This window comes from Ranitomeya imitator, chromosome 2 (assembly GCF_032444005.1).
Source record: "Ranitomeya imitator isolate aRanImi1 chromosome 2, aRanImi1.pri, whole genome shotgun sequence".
Taxonomy (NCBI): Eukaryota; Metazoa; Chordata; class Amphibia; order Anura; family Dendrobatidae; genus Ranitomeya; species Ranitomeya imitator.
In genome coordinates, this window is record NC_091283.1 from 390543450 (window position 1) to 390559871 (window position 16422).

At 44.3% G+C, this 16422-nt stretch overlaps 1 protein-coding gene across 1 annotated transcript in view; it reads left to right on the forward strand.

The window, feature by feature from the left end:
- Positions 1-16422, forward strand: part of LOC138666989 (zinc finger protein 665-like) — a 50023-nt gene that overhangs the window by 13800 nt on the left and 19801 nt on the right. The window contains exons 4-10 of the mRNA XM_069755197.1: positions 45-168; positions 252-349; positions 9156-9302; positions 9432-9611; positions 9693-9816; positions 9900-9997; positions 15255-15345. Coding sequence (XP_069611298.1) covers positions 45-168; positions 252-349; positions 9156-9302; positions 9432-9611; positions 9693-9816; positions 9900-9997; positions 15255-15345 — 862 coding nt within the window. The remainder of the gene's footprint in view (positions 1-44; positions 169-251; positions 350-9155; positions 9303-9431; positions 9612-9692; positions 9817-9899; positions 9998-15254; positions 15346-16422) is intronic.

The following is a 16422-nucleotide window of genomic DNA, read 5'->3' on the forward strand; positions in this document are numbered from 1 at the left end:
GCTATGGAGGGATCGGGGGATGACGGTATCATTGTATGTGTCAGGTTCCTATAAGGTGTCAGGATGTCACCGTCTATTTCTCCATGGATGAGTGGGAGTATTTAGAAGGACACAAAGATCTGTACAAGGACGTCATGATGGAGGATCCCCAGCCCCTCACATCACCAGGTAATAGACAGGACTAAACACACGCGGCCTATAATTATCTGTATGTAAAGATTGAATTCAGTCCCTGTATGTGTTTCTTCCAGTTATATCCAATGAGAGGACAACACCAGAGAGATATCCCCATCCTCTTCTTTTATTGGACCATAAAGAAGAACATCACACTGTTCCTCGGGATCATCAGGTAGATGGAGAGAAGGTGTCATGAGATCTCCCCTATGATGTGTAGACGGCTGTGAAGGTCTTGTGTTCAGTCTACTTTTATCCACCAGTATGAGGGAAAAGACAGACAGCAGGATACTTGGACGAGGATCACATCGCAATCCTTGGACTGCCTGGTGACTCTCCACACATGAGCATGAGTATACATTTTTATGCAACTGTTGCGCTCGGGTCAGGAGATCCGCCGGCCAGTCTAAACACTGCGATGTGATCCCCATCCGAGTCATAAAGCTCTCTGACTCTTTTCCTTTATATCGAATTGAGAAATTTATTAGAGACACTTTCACACTCCCCTTTAACTCATATTAGACACATGACTGTGGAGTGCAGCATAAATCTGAGTGATCAGACATCTGTATAGGAAGATTGAGCAATCTAAATTACTTTGAACACTGTCCACAGTCATTGGTCCTAGCTTAGACAGGACCAGTATGTAAGAATTGCCAACCTCATGAAATGGTGAATAGTATATTGAGAATGGTGTCATCAATGAGAAATATCGAATGATATTGGATCCCAATATCAATGAAAATGTGAACAATAGTTCTGAGAACATGTGGTGCCTTTATACACATTGCAGCTGAATACTGCAATAGTGTTCAACTAATGTGTTTGAATGCAGCCATCATTCCTTACTACAGATGGGCGATAGCAGCAGTGACCAGTTCCATGGTCATTGCCGTCCTACAGACAGGAAAAAGAGAGCGAAAATGATATCACTGAGCAATGGAAATCATTTTCTGTTCAGATGAAACTTGATATATGAATTGAGGGTCAGAATTTGGCAAAAGCAGCATGATTAGACCTTTTCTTTCAGGGGTCCACAGTTCAGACAGGTGGAGGTAGAGTATTGGTGTGAAGGATATTTATTTGGCACATTCTGGATCCTCTGATACCTGTAGATGGATGTTTTGACACTAGGGCCTCTCTACGTATTGTGACTAATCAAGTTCATCCCTTCATGGCAGATATTTAATCTGTGGTAGAAAAAACGGATGGGTCATTGTCTGCACGACTCGTGTTATGTTGTCATGTATTACTTCCAGTGTAAGAGTTGTATGGGCCGAAGTGTCTTTCTACGACACCAGTGAAACACATTCCTGAGGGTGTGTGTTCTTCTGTAGATGTTTCCCTTCATCAGTGCATACTATCAGAAACATACTAAAGCTGAACTCTGAAACGCTGTAGTAAGTAAACATTGAAAAAATGAAATTGGAATTGAATTACTGCTATAGAAAACAAGTTAGAGAATGAAGGTACTTGGTGCATAAATTGGCCAATTCATGTGAGGCCAACGACAAGGCGTATCCCCCTTTGTTGGGTCCCTGACCTAACATGATGCCTCTTCCACGCTACAATTATATGGACAAGTAAGACCAAGTTCTATTTAAAACCACCAAAGGCTGATTGGTGGAGTGCTCAGTCAGAAGACATGTATGAATATCAGAAATATGACTGAGCACACATTAGCTTATGGCGGTTTTAAATAGAACTTGGTCCCATCATGTTGAGACCCAACGAAGGTGTGCACCTTGTTATTGGCTCACATGAATTGGCCAACTTATGCGCTTATTACCTTAATATTTTAACTTGTTTTCTATACCAATAATGCAATTCCAATTTCATATATTCAATGTTTACATACTTTTGCGTTTCAGAGTGCAACTTTGTTAGTTACATAAAGAGTGGCTCTCTTAGCTTGCTCCTGTTCACATTTGTCTTTCTGTTTGGAAGTGACGGTCAGTCATTTGATATGCACACTATCAAAAGACACATCAAGATACAACTTATAGACAAGGAAGATTGCAGTCCATGTTCTGAAAATAAACTGAGTGTTACTGATTGATACAACATATAATATTACTCTGAAAAAAGAATTCATATCCTGTGAACTTTTCCACATTTTTTCATGTTACACCCAAATTTAAATAGATTTTATGTGATATACCAACATTAAGTATCAACTATTTGTGAAGGGTAGAGTAAATGATACATGGTTTTCAAATTATTTTAAATATATAAATCTGAAAATGGTCACGTGAATTTGCATTCAGGCCACCGGGTCCATACTTTGTAGGACCACCTTTCGCTGCAATCACTGCTGCAAGTCTTTTGGGGTCTGTCTCTTCCAGTTTTGCACATATCAAGTCTGAAATTTTTGCCCATTCCTTTTTGCACACTTGCTCTAGCTCAGCGAGATTGCATGGAGACTTCTGCGAACAGCAATTTTCAAGTGGTTTGCCAAAGATTCTCAGTGGGATTTAGGTCTGGGCTGTTTCGGGACCATTCACACACATGAGTATGTTTTGATCTGAAACATTCCATTGTAGTTCTGGCAGTATCTTTAGAGTCCTTCTGCTGCTAGAAGGTGAACCTACACCCCAGTCTCAAGTCTTTTGCAGCCGGTCACTTTTTTCCTCTATAATTGCCCTGTATTTGGCTTCACCCAGCTTCACATAAACTCTGACCAGCTTTCCTATCCCTGCTGAAGAAAAGTCATGGTGCCATCAGATAGGTAATAGGAGTTTCCAGAGAAACACTGGGCAAACGTTGCTTAGAGTCTGCTGGATGGCAGGCTGTATGGTCGTATCATGCAACAATGCAGCCTGCCATCTAGATGTAGCAGAGATAGACCAGTCGTGGGAAAAATGGATTAGCAGCATCTCTGCGGAAAGGTGAGGAATGTTGTTTGTTTTTTTTAACTCTTTTGCAGATGACAAGGGCATCGGGGGGAATGGGCGAGATCGTAAGTATGGTTTAATTAAGATTATTAAAGGAGTCTGTGTCATTCTTTCAATTCAAGGACTTTTTTCTGGGTGTCAGTTGTCATACAATGGGGCTATGGGGTAAAGACTGGGGCATCTTATTGATGCCTCTCCATTACTAACCTTGGGGCTTGATGTCACTTGACAATACAAAGGTGACATCAGCCCCCCACTATCACCCCACTTGCCACCGCTACAGGGCAAGTGGGAAGAGCTAGGCTAAGTGCCAGAATTGGCGCAATTTAGAGGTGTGCCTCTTCTGGGGCGGCTGAGAGCCTAATGGAGGAGCAGGGACTTTGTGATAGAGGGGACAGGACTCAGTCCGGGGAGGAACAGTGGGACTCTCTGTCCATTAACCCCTTAGCGACCGCCGATACGCCTTTTAACGGCGGCCGCTAAGGGTACTTAAACCACAGCGCCGTTAATTAAAACGGAAAAAGTAAATAGCGCCCCCCAGAGGCCGATTTTCTCCGGGGTCTCGGCTGCCGGGGGTAGCCGAGACCCCAGAGAACATGATTCGGGGGTTTTTTAACCCACCCCGCATTTGCGATCGCCGGTAATTAACCGTTTACCGGCGATCGCAAAGAAAAAAAAAAAAACGCGATCTCTTTTTAATTTCTCTGTCCTCCGATGTGATCGCACATCGGAGGACAGAGAAAAGGGGTCCCAGGTGGCCCCCCAATACTCACCTAGCTCCCCCGATGCTCCTCGTGTCTCCCGGTGGGCGCCGCCATCTTCAAAATGGCGGGCGCATGCGCAGTGCGCCCGCCGGCTGGCACCGGGAGAATCTTTGGGGTCTCGGCTGCTGGGGGTAGCCGAGACCCCAAAGAGCATGATCAGGGTCGGTTTTACCGACCCCTGTTTTGCGATCGCCGGTAATTAACTGTTTACCGGCGACCGCAAAAAAAAAAAAAAAAAAAAGTAAAGTGTAATTCTCTGTCCTCTGATGTGATCGCACATCAGAGGACAGAGAAATAGGGGGATTTGGGGACCCTACAATACTCACCTGTGTCCCTGGATCCTCTTGCTGCTCCTCCTGGCCGCCAGCAGAAGAAAATGGCGGGCGCATGCCCAATGCGCCCGCCATCTGTCTCCATCTGCCGGCCGGCAGGAGAACAGCAGTTGGGGCTAAAATTAGGGGTAGGGTTAGGGGTAGGGCTAGGGTTGGGGCTAAATTTAGGGTTAGGGTTGGGGCTAAATTTAGGGTTAGGGTTGGGTCTAAATTTAGGGTTAGGCTTCTTTCACACTTACGTCGGCACGGGGCCGTCGCAATGCGTCGGCCCGACATACCGATGCACGTTGTGAAAATTGTGCACAACGTGGGCAGCAGCTGTAGTTTTTCAACGCATCCGCTGCCCAATCTATGTCCTGGGGAGGAGGGGGCGGAGTTACGGCCACGCATGCGCGGTCAGAAATGGCGGATGCGACGTACAAAAATACGTTTCATTGAACTTTTTTTGTGCCGACGCTCCGCCAAAACACAACTGATCCAGTGCACGACGGACGCGACGTGTGGCCATCCGTCACGATCCGTTGGCAATACAAGTCTATGGGCAAAAAACGCATCCTACGGGCACATTTGCAGGATCCGTTTCTTGTCCAAAATGACGGATTGCGACGGAATGCCAAACGACGCAAGTGTGAAAGTAGCCCTAGGGTTAGGGTTGGGGCTAAAGTTAGGGTTAGAGCTGGGATTAGGGTTTGGATTAGGGTTGGTATTAGGGTTAGGGTTGGCATTAGGGTTACGCTTGGGATTAGGGTTAGGTTTGGGATTAGGGTTAAGGTTAGGGTTGTGATTAGGGGTGTATTGGGATTAGGGTTAGGTTTGAGGTTAGGGTTGAGATTAGGATTAGGGGTGTGTTGGATTTAGGGTTTTGATTAGGGTTATGGTTAGGGTTGACATTAGGGTTGTTTTGGGGTAAGGGTTGTGATTATGGTTAGGGTTAGTGATTAGGATTATGGATCAGGTTGGGATTAGGGTTAGGGGTGTGTTGGGGTTAGGGTTGGAGCTAGAATTGGGGGGTTTCCACTGTTTAGGTACATCAGGGGGTCTCCAAACACGACAGCCAATTTTGCGCTCAAAAAGTCAAATGGTGCTCCCTCCCTTCTGAGCTCTGCCGTGCGCCCAAACAGTGGGTTACCCCCACATATGGGGCATCAGCGTACTCGGGATAAATTGGACAACAACTTCTGGGGTCCAATTTCTCTTGTTACCCTTGTGAAAATAAAAACTTGGGGGCTACAATATCTTTTTTGTGAAAAAAAAAATATTTTTTATTTTCACGACTCTGCACTCTAAACTTCTGTGAAGCACTTGGGCATTCAAAGTTCTCACCACACATCTAGATAAGTTCCTTGGGGGGTCTAGTTTCCAAAATGGGGTCACTTGTGGGGGGTTACTACAGTTTAGGTATATCAGGGGCTCTGCAATCGCAACATAATGCCCACAGACCATTCTATCAAAGTCTGCATTCCAAAAAGGCGCTCCTTCCCTTCCGAGCTCTGCCGTGTGCCCAAACAGTGGTTTACCCCCACATATGGTGCATCAGCGTACTCGGGATAAATTGGACAACAACTATTGCAGTCCAATTTCTCCTGTTACCCTTGTGAAAATAAAAACTTGGGGGCTACAATATCTTTTTTGTGGAAAAAATTTTTTTTTTATTTTCACGACTCTGCATTCTAAACTTCTGTGAAGCACTTGGGCATTCAAAGTTCTCACCACACATCTAGATAAGTTCCTTGGGGGGTCTAGTTTCCAAAATGGGGTCACTTGTGGAGGGTTTCTACTGGTTAGGTACATCAGGGGCTCTGCAAACGCAACATAATACCCGCAGACCATTCTATCAAAGTCTGCATTCCAAAACGGCGCTCCTTCCTTCCGAGCTCTGCCGTGCGCCCAAACAGTGGTTTACCCCCACATATTGGGTACCAGCATACTCAGGACAAATTGGACAACAACTTTTGGGGTCCAATTTCTCTTGTTACCCTTGTGAAAATAAAAACTTGGGGGCTAAAAAATCTTTTTTGTGGAAAAAAAAATATTTTTTATTTTCACGGCTCTGCATTATAAACTTCTGTGAAGCACTTGGGCATTCAAGGTTCTCACCACACATCTAGATAAGTTCCATGGGGGGTCTAGTTTCCAAAATGGGGTCACTTGTGGGGGATTTCTACTGTTTAGGCACATCAGGGGCTCTCCAAACGCGACATGGCGTCCGATCTCAATTCCAGCCAATTCTGCATTGAAAAAGTCAAACGGCGCGCCTTCACTTCTAAGTTCTGCGGTGCGCCCAAAAAGTGGTTTACCCCCACATATGGGGTATTGGCGTATTCAGGAGAAATTGCATAACAAAATTTATGGTTACATTTCTGTTTTTACACTTGTGAAAATAAAAAAAATGGTTCTGAATTAAGATGTTTGCAAAAAAAAGTTAAATGTTCATTTTTTCCTTCCACATTTTTTCAGTTCCTGTGAAGCACGTAAAGGGTTAATAAACTTCTTGAATGTGGTTTTGAGAACCTTGAGGGGTGTAGTTTTTAGAATGGTGTCACACTTCATTATTTTCTATCATATAGACCCCTCAAAATGACTTCAAATGTGATGTGGTCCCTAAAAAAAAATGGTGTTGTAAAAATGAGAAATTGCTGGTCAACTTTTAACCCTTATAACTCCCTAACAAAAAAAAATTTTGTTTCCAAAATTGTGCTGATGTAAAGTAGACATGTGGGAAATGTTATTTATTAACTATATTTTGTGACATATCTCTATGATTTAAGGGCATAAAAATACAAAGTTTGAAAATTGCAAAATTTTAAAAATTTTCGCCATATTTCCGTTTTTTTCATAAATAATCGCAAGTAGTATCAAAGAAATGTTACCACTAACATGAAGTACAATATGTCATGAAAAAACAATCTCAGAATCAGCGGGATCCGTTGAAGTGTTCCAGAGTTATAACCTCATAAAGTGACAGTGGTCAGAATTGCAAAAATTGGCCTGGTCATTAAGTACCAAATTGGCTCTGTCACTAAGGGGTTAAGGCCAGAGGGATTTTTTTGGTAAAGAAACAATATTAGCATAAAGGTGTTCTTTTCTATCTCCCACAACTGCATCATGGAGTGAGAGGGATCTACTCCTCAAAGACAGAATAGCTGCTGGATGAAAAGGGTGGAACCTCTCCCACACTTCAGTTGTTTTCCTGTCCTTGACAGGGAAACCTACATCCGAATTGATTTCTCTGCGGTACCTAGAAGAAAAGTAGGTCTTCAGTATACCCAAGCCTGGCCGATATTCTTGGTCAACTTCTGCGGCCAGTGCAGTAAACCTGGAAGAGCCACAGTTTGTCCATAGGGGCTTGGCCGGTGGGTACAAGCAGTGGTGCCACTTTCTTCTGGGGGTGCCGAGTCTGTTCATGCATCGACGAGTAGCCACACCGTTATGATGAGTGCTCTGGTAACATTTGACCCAGCATTGTTTTTCACTTCCAGGTTGGGCTGGAAAAGGCATTAGCAGATGGGTGTGCCATGTCCGACTGGTCTCATATTTAAAATGCAGGTCTTTTGTTTCGGCAGCCCTTCCAGCTTAAAGTGGTATTCCCATCTCCAAGATCCTAACCCAATATATAGTAGGTATAATATTAATAATATTATCAGCTACCTCCAATTAGAAATCTAGTGTAATTCTTCAGATTCTCTGTCGCTTACCTCATGTAGGGCATTGCAGTAGCTTAGGTATCCATGGTTACCACCTTGCACTTCATGGGGTAAGCAATGTGGCAAATCTGAAAAATTATGATCTATTTCAAATTGGACATATTTGCTAATATTATTGGCATTACACATACTACATATTGAAATGGGATTTTTGAGACGGGAATACCTTTTTAAGGATGTAGCAGCAACAACAACAGCAGTGGTAGTGTCAATCGCATCGGTTGGAAGCGTGGCACCAGGAGCAATAGTAAAACCAGCCAGCAGAGCCACAACTGTAACTAGGTGGATCTTGACAGAATGGTTGAATCCACGACCTCCAGAAGGGATCAGTTAGGTGATAGCATTCCACCTCTAAATGCGATACCCTTGCAAAGTGATCTTTGTGAAAATTCACTTTAATATGGAGGTTCTGTCTTGTCATTTGATGTCAGGAAAAGCCTAGAAAGTGTATGACGAAAGCTAAACACAGGGATTGTGCGCTCTGCAAAGAAGGGTTTGCTAGCTCTTGGCATAAGCGACTTTGCCGTTCCTGTATTGAGCAAACAGTTTGTGAAGAGTCTCCTAACTTCACCACAGAGTTAAGATCTGTTTTTAGGGTAGAGGCTAAAAATTCTCTAAAATTTCTGGTTTACCGGGAGGAGGATAGATATGGAAAGGTTAAGAAAGCTAAGAAGCTGTCATCAAATTCAGATGAATCCATCAGGTTGAAAGTTGAGTATAGAAAACAAAGCAAAGGGAATATGTGCAATACATATACCCACACTAATGGTGCTTCATAAGACACTAATAGGCAAGTGTCTGTGATGTATATGTGCAACAATGGAGGAATGGAAGACCATTCGGAAACACGCAAGAACCAATGAAGGAAAAAACAAATATAGGTCACACCACATTAGGCAAGAAATAGAGATAAAAAAACCTTTATTGAAATGCATGGTGAAATGGTGGCACAACTACTGTAGTGCCTGCACACAATAACATAGATATATCAAGTTAAAAATACATAATATTAAAAAGGTAAAGAACCAACAGCACAGAAATACAAAGTAAACAAGTAGTAATCAATAAAGTTAATCACCAAAAATATTAGAATTGTTCTGTGTCTTTTGGTGCTGGATTGGAGATACTATGTGATAAATCTCTGTGTGTGCCTATAATGGGACTGTGTGTTATACTGGGGACAGGACGGGGCCATGACTGGATGTAGTAATCATGTGAAACCGATAACGGCTCCAGAGATTTCTTACATGGGATCTTTATGATGTTACATCATCATCTCCCATTCAGGTCCCTACAATATCGGATCCTCTCAGTGGAGAGCTATGTAAGAGAATTTTCCTGATTGACCCGTCAAGGATGGATAGGGACAGGGACAAGATGGCGGAGAGGATATTACACCTCACCCTAGAGATCCTCTTCCGGCTTACTGGAGAGGTGAGAGATTCTGATGACGTCGCATTACATCATTCTTATCTATGGGAATAACAGATGGACAGAACTGGAGAGGTGAGGACTCTGGAAATGTCTGTAGTGAGATTTATTAATGTGTCTCTCCATAACCAGGATTACACAGTAGTGAAGAAGACCTCTAGTGAGCGCTGTCAGGACCCTGTGTCTGAGGGATGGGGAAGACCCCTGAGTCCAATAAAGGAGACTCCACCTCACCCCCTGATACATAAGGACATCAATGACCAGAAGATCCTAGAACTCACCGTCAAGATGATTGAGCTGCTGACTGGAGAGGTGACTGCTGGGAATGCTGGGACATTATACATTAACGCTATGGAGGGATCGGAGTGATGACGGTATCATTGTATGTGTCAGGTTCCTGTAAGGTGTCAGGATGTCACCTTCTATTTCTCCATGGAGGAGTGGGAGTATTTAGAAGAACACAAAGATCTGTACAAAGACGTCATGATGGAGGTTCCCCCGCCCCTCACATCATCAGGTAATAGACAGGACTAAATACACACGGCCTATAATTATCAGTATGTAAAGAATGAATTCAGTCCCTGTATGTGTTTCTTCCAGTTCTATCCAGTAAGAGGACGACACCAGAGAGATGTCCCCGTCCTCTTCTTCCACGGAACTGTAAACAAGAAGATCCCAGTGATTGTCAGGATCATCAGGTAGATGGAAAGAAGGTGTCATGAAATCTTCAATATGATGTGTAGTAGTCTGTGAAGGTCTTGAGCTCAGTCTAGTCTTATCCGCCAGTGTAAGGGAAGAGTCCGAGAGCTGTAAAAATCGTACGTGGATCACATCGCAATGCTCGGACTGGCCGAAAGCTCTCTTGAGCCGAGCATGACAGTGTATATTTCTATGCAGCTGGCACGCTTGGATCAGGAGAGCTGCTGGGCAGTCTGATCATTTCGATGTGATCCACATCCTAGTTATAAAGCTCCCTGACTTTTCCCCTATATGGAACGGCCAATTTATTAGAGACACTTCCCCACTCCCATCTAAAACTTATTAGACACAGGACAGTGGAGTGCAGCATAAGTCAGAGTGATCAGATGGGAAGATTGTTCAAAATCATTTAGATTGCTCACTGTCATTGTTACTAGATTGGACAGGACCAGTATTTAAAAAATTGACAACCTCATGTAATGATGTGAATAGTATACTGAGAATGGTGTCATTAATGAGAAATATCAGTGGTGTTGGATCCCGTGGATGGAAAAATGTATCAAGGAAAATGTGAACAGTAGTTCTGAGAACATGTGGTGCAGTTATACACACTGCAGCTGAATACTGCGCTAGTGTTCAACTACTGAGTCTGAATGCAGCCATCATTTCTTAGTACAGATGGGCGATAGCAGCAGGAGACCAGTTCCAGGGTCGTTGCCGACCTACAGAAAGGAAAAAGAGGTCAAACCTGGTGTCACTGGGTGTTAGGGTTGGCGGAACGCACTGAATATATATTTATTAGAAGAAGTTGGTGCGTTTGCAACCCGGGATCCACCGTGCAGGAAAGCACCTGCAGCTAGATATGGCGGTACAATATAATGGTATAAACAGACTCTGTTACTTCAGAGTCTGTTAGCAAAGATAACGCTGTGCCCTGTTTGGCTCACAGAGGCACACAGCTACTTAGTAGAGCAGATGGTGGTCATGCAGTCAAATGCAAACATGAAACTCCTCGCCGGAGGTGCCAGCATTCTAGGGGCTTATTTCAGCCAGGTCCCTGAATACACACACACGAAACTCCTCGCTCGAGGTGCCAGCATTCTAGGGGCTTATTTCAGCCGGGTCCCTGACTGCATACAAACATCACCACAATGGCGCTGAGCTCATACATAAATTAATACTAGCGCATGGCCGTGCGGTCATGCGCACCTCTTATAGCTGCAGCACGTACAGGACCTTCCTAGAAGGACCAATGAGAGGCTGCCACAGACATTGAACACCTTCAGGACCTTCCTAGAGGACCAATAGGATTTGCTGCAGTACCTGAGCATGTGACTCTTGATTTCCAATGAGAGATCTTACCCTTGGCATGCTCAGAAGGGGAAAAGTAGGACTTAGTCCCAAAGATTTCTGCTCGCTGCTGACCAGTACTGGCTACAATGGCAGAAGCTTGAAGGACAGCAGTAACCTTTCGCACAGTGTCAGACTGAGCATGACACTGGGACCGACGCCTCCGCTGAGCAGGCTCCACTGCGGCAGGAGAAGAATTGGAGACCGCAGCGGAGATGGCTCGAGATTCCCCCTGTGGAGAGGCAGGAACTCGACCCCTAACATTGGGCAATGGAAATCATTGTCTGTTCAGATGAATCTTGATTGATGGGAGGGTCAGAATTTGACACAAGCAGCATGATGAATCCATGGACCTTTTGGGTCAGGTGTGTCACATTCTGGGTCTTCTGATATCTGTGGATAGATGTTGGGACACTACGATTTACCTAAGTGTTGTGACTGATCAAGTTTATCCTTTCATGGCAGCTGTTTATGGTAGAAGGACAGTGACCTGTACCATTACTTTATCTGTCTATCTATTTTTTTGTAGGGATTCACTCATTGTGGTAGGCATGAGGCCTTATGTGTTCACACAAGCTTTGCAGTTTTGGTCGACATACAGTACATGCAGTACTTATTTCTATCCACAGACTGCACAGCACCAAACCAACAAAATCATAAACCTAAATCTCTAACCTTGTCCAGGCACTAACTAAACAGGACAGACCTTGGCTACTTATACACAGCTGAGCTAGCCCCTTCTCGGTCACACAAAACAGCTATTGTCCATATCAACCACTGATACTTGGGGTTCTCTGCACATGGCAAAACATATTGCAAAACATATTGCAGTCCTTTCTTCTGAAGCAGACTTCATGCACAAAAGAAGCTCGATGCCACCAGTTGCGGTATCCCCATCATCCCGAGGTGCAGCTCTCATTGACAAACTGCTTAGCGCAGTCTCCATTCAGAGAAAGACTCTTTCTGCTACAAGTCGCATTTTGGCTGGACACTCGCCAACAGCACATGCAACTCTTCCACTCCAGGAAGCTACTTCTTGGTGCTTGGCAAAACCCTACAGGTGTATCTAATCAAGATCCTGTAGAGCTGGGATTTAACACTATACTTCCCTGTTATGCTACAATTTACAGTGCCTGGAAAAAGTATTCATACCTTGTGAACCTTTCCACATTTTTTCACTCTACACCCATAAACTTAAATGTATTTTATTTGGATTTTATGTGATATTCCGAAGGTAATTAGCAAGTATCTGTGAAAGGTAAAGGAAATGATACATGGTTTTCTAATTACCGTATATACTTGAGTATAAGCCGAGATTTTCAGCCCATTTTTTTTGGGCTGAAAGTCCCCCTCTCGGCTTATACTCGAGTCATACCCGGGGGTCGGCAGGTGAGGGGAGCGGGGACAGTGTAATTATACTTACCTGCTCCGGCGCGGTCCCTGCAGTCCCTGCTTCTTCCAGCGCTGCATCTTCTTCCTGTATTGAGCGCTCACCGTTACCGATCATTACAGAAATGAATATGCGGCTCCACCCCCCATAGAGGTGGAGCTGCATATTCATTACTGTATATGAGCGGTGACGCTGCCCGCTCAATACAGGAAGAAGATGCAGCGCCGGGGAAGAAGCAGGGACGCAGCGCCAGGACCAGGTAAGTATACGGGCAGGGGGAGCGCAGCGCTGCGCGATAGTCACCTGCTCCTCGGTCCGGGTGTCGCTCTGTCTTCAGCAGTGACGCTCAGGTGAGAGGGCGCGGTGACGTGGTTAGTGCGCGCCCTCTGCTGAACGTCAGTGCCGAAGACGGAGCCGCACGAGGAGCAGGTGACAGTGCCGGGGTCCTGAGCGAAGACAGGTGAGTATGTGATTTTTTTTTTTTATGGTAGCCACAGCATATGGGGCAAGTGGCTGTGCAGAGCATCTTATGGGGCCATACTTGTGCAGCATTATATGGGGCAAGTGGCTGTGCAGAGCATCTTATGGGGCCATACTTGTGCAGCATTATATGGGGCAAGTAGCTGTGCAGAACATCTTATGGGGCCATACTTGTGCAGCATTATATGGTATGGGGCAAGTAGCTGTGCAGAGCATCTTATGGGGCCATACTTGTGCAGCACTATATGGGGCAAGTGGCTGTGCAGAGCATCTTATGGGGCCATACTTGTGCAGCATTATATGGAGCAAGTAGCTGTGCAGAGCATCTTATGGGGCCATAGTTGTGCAGCATTATAAGGGGCAAGTTGCTGTGCAGAGCATCTTATGGGGCCATACTTGTGCAGCATTATATGGGGCAACGAGCTGTGCAGAGCATCTTATGGGGCCATACTTGTGCAGCATTATATGGGGCCATACTTGTGCAGCATTATATGGGGCAAGTAGCTGTGCAGAGCATCTTATGGGGCCATACTTGTGCAGCACTATATGGAGCAAGTGGCTGTGCGGACCATCTGTATGGGGCCATAACGCTTGTGCAGCACTATATGGGGCAAGTGGCTGTACGGAGCACTATAATGGGGCCATAACACTTGTGCAGCATTATATGGGGCAAGTAGCTGTGCGGAGCATCTGTATGGGGCCATAACACTTGTGCAGCACTATATGGGGCAAGTGACTGCCCTATATAGTGCTGCACAAGTGTTATGGCCCCATAAGATGCTCCGTACAAATTTCTCTATGGAGAATCTTATGGGGCCCTTATTACCCTTTATGCAGAATTATATGGGACATATTTTAATATGGAGCATCTAATGGGGCCCATCAAACTTTATGGAGCATTATATGGGGCTCCTGATTCAATATGGATATTCAAAAACACTTAACCTACTGATGTCTCAATTAATTTTACTTTTATTGGTATCTATTTTTACTTTTGGCATTTACCGGTAGCTGCTGCATTTTCCACCCTAGGCTTTTACTCGAGTCAATAAGTTTTCCCAGTTTTTTGTGGCAAAATTAGGGGGGTCGGCTTATACTCAGGTCGGCTTATACTCGAGTATATACGGTATTTAATAACTATAAATCTAAAATTTGTAAGGTGCATTGTAATCAGGCTCCTGACTCAATACTTTGTAGGACAACCTTTCGCTGCAATTATTAGAAAACCATGTATCATTCCCTTTACACTCAGAAAATACTTGCTGCTTTGTGTTGCTCTATCACGTATATTTGTTTGTACAGTGTATGTAGAGAAGAGAGTACATGACTTGGAAATAACATTTTTTGGTTTCCAGCAGGGGCACATAAATTACAGTATACGCTTTTTAGCAGTTACACTCCGTAATTTTTGAAGGACCCTCCATCTTTCCTGATGGCACGTTTCGTGACTCCTTTTCCATGCAGACCGCTTTCTCTGTACAATCCTTATCCTGGTTTGGCGATCTAGATTTTTGTAAACTCCAAGTCAGGGTTCTTCTTGCTTCTCACACTTTCACTTCCTTTTTCTTCAACTTTCAATCTACAACCAAACTCTAGAAGCACCCAGGGGCCTATTTAAAGAGTAAACCTTCCCCATTCATTCAGATTTTTCTGCACACCCAATATCATGTCTCAAGAGCTAACAGTGGCATAACTAGAGCATGATGGACCTGGTGCTAGATGTGGACTGGGGCTCTCCCCCAATGTTGGTTTAATGTATGGGCCTTTGTAGTATTATAAATCCTATAAGGACGCTCAAGTTGCACCGCCTCCCTGATTATGTACTAATGTCCCCCATCTTGGGCTCTTTCCTCTTATACATGTCCCCCATCCTGCGCACATCCTGTGATATATATATATATCTCTACTAAAGTGGCCATTCAGTCCATGTTTTATACTTGGAGGAGACACGCTAAAGCTGATCATAGACATTAGATGCTGCCTGGATCTTCTCAAATGTCTTCATCTGTCAGTGACTTGTACAATATTTCTTTCAGGGTAAAGATCTGCCCCATATTAATACTACAGAGACATATGTGAGGGGCAATGAGCGGGGTGAAGAGGAGATTCCTACAGATAACTGCACAGGTGAGGAGTAATCACTAAATGTTGAGAAGTAAATGGCTCTAATCAGTTACTCACTTGTAGAGTAACTTTAGATGTTTGTTTAATTCGGGTGTGTTCACCTGAACCTTTTGATGTGCATGTAGAGACTGATTCATTATGGGGTTATCTGGGACTATTCTTTTTTTTATTATTATTTTACAATGTGCTAAGAACTATCACGCAGGTAGTTACTTTCTACCTGCCTTTTGTGCCTACTGCTGACTTGCTGCTTGCGGATGATTCCGCGTCTTTTGCTGATGTCACATCAACAGAGCAGCGATTTCTCTTCCACTCTGCTCTGTTGACAGGGCGTGGCTGCTGATTTCACAGTGATTGACAGCTGGCTTCTCACAATTAAACTATCAATCACCATGATATGTGAAGTCATGTCAGCAGAGCAGCGCGGAAGTAGAAGAGCTGTTCGCTGACATGGAGCAGCTGAATCACCGGCAGGAGCGGTCGGTGACCACTTTGACCCAGCTCCGAGTACAGCAGGCAGGTAATTGCCTCTGTTAGCAAATATCTGCCTGTTTAGGTCTTGAGCCCATAGTAAAAAATAAAAAGTCTTGGACAACCTTAAGATTAGTCTTTCATGAAGGGAGGTGGTGGGGTAAGTAATGCTGAAGTGATTCACATGTGCTCACTGCTTCCCAGTTATGCGCGCCTCTGTGCGCCTCGCCAGAAATTGTACCCAAGTCCAGGACGGATTGGAACAACATTTCTGAAGGGTGTAAGTTATGCCTCTAGCACTGAATTTGGCGGGCACCATCAAGCCTTGTTCATGCTTTGCCCACTTTGGCAGACCTGCCTTAAACTGGCGTGAAGATGTCAAAAATTTCAGCAAAAAGTTTGCATCTTTTCAGTGTTTTACGCTTATTTTTTCCGTATTTTGAACAAATGTTTCTCGCTGCTCCAGAGGAGATAACTCTTTACTCACAGTCCTGTTCATCACAGGTCACTGTGCACAATGGATGTCTCTAAACAAATGATGTAGCATGTTGGTGTCAGTGACCTCTGATATGTAAGACAGAAACTTTACCAGCAACAGGCTTCACTGCT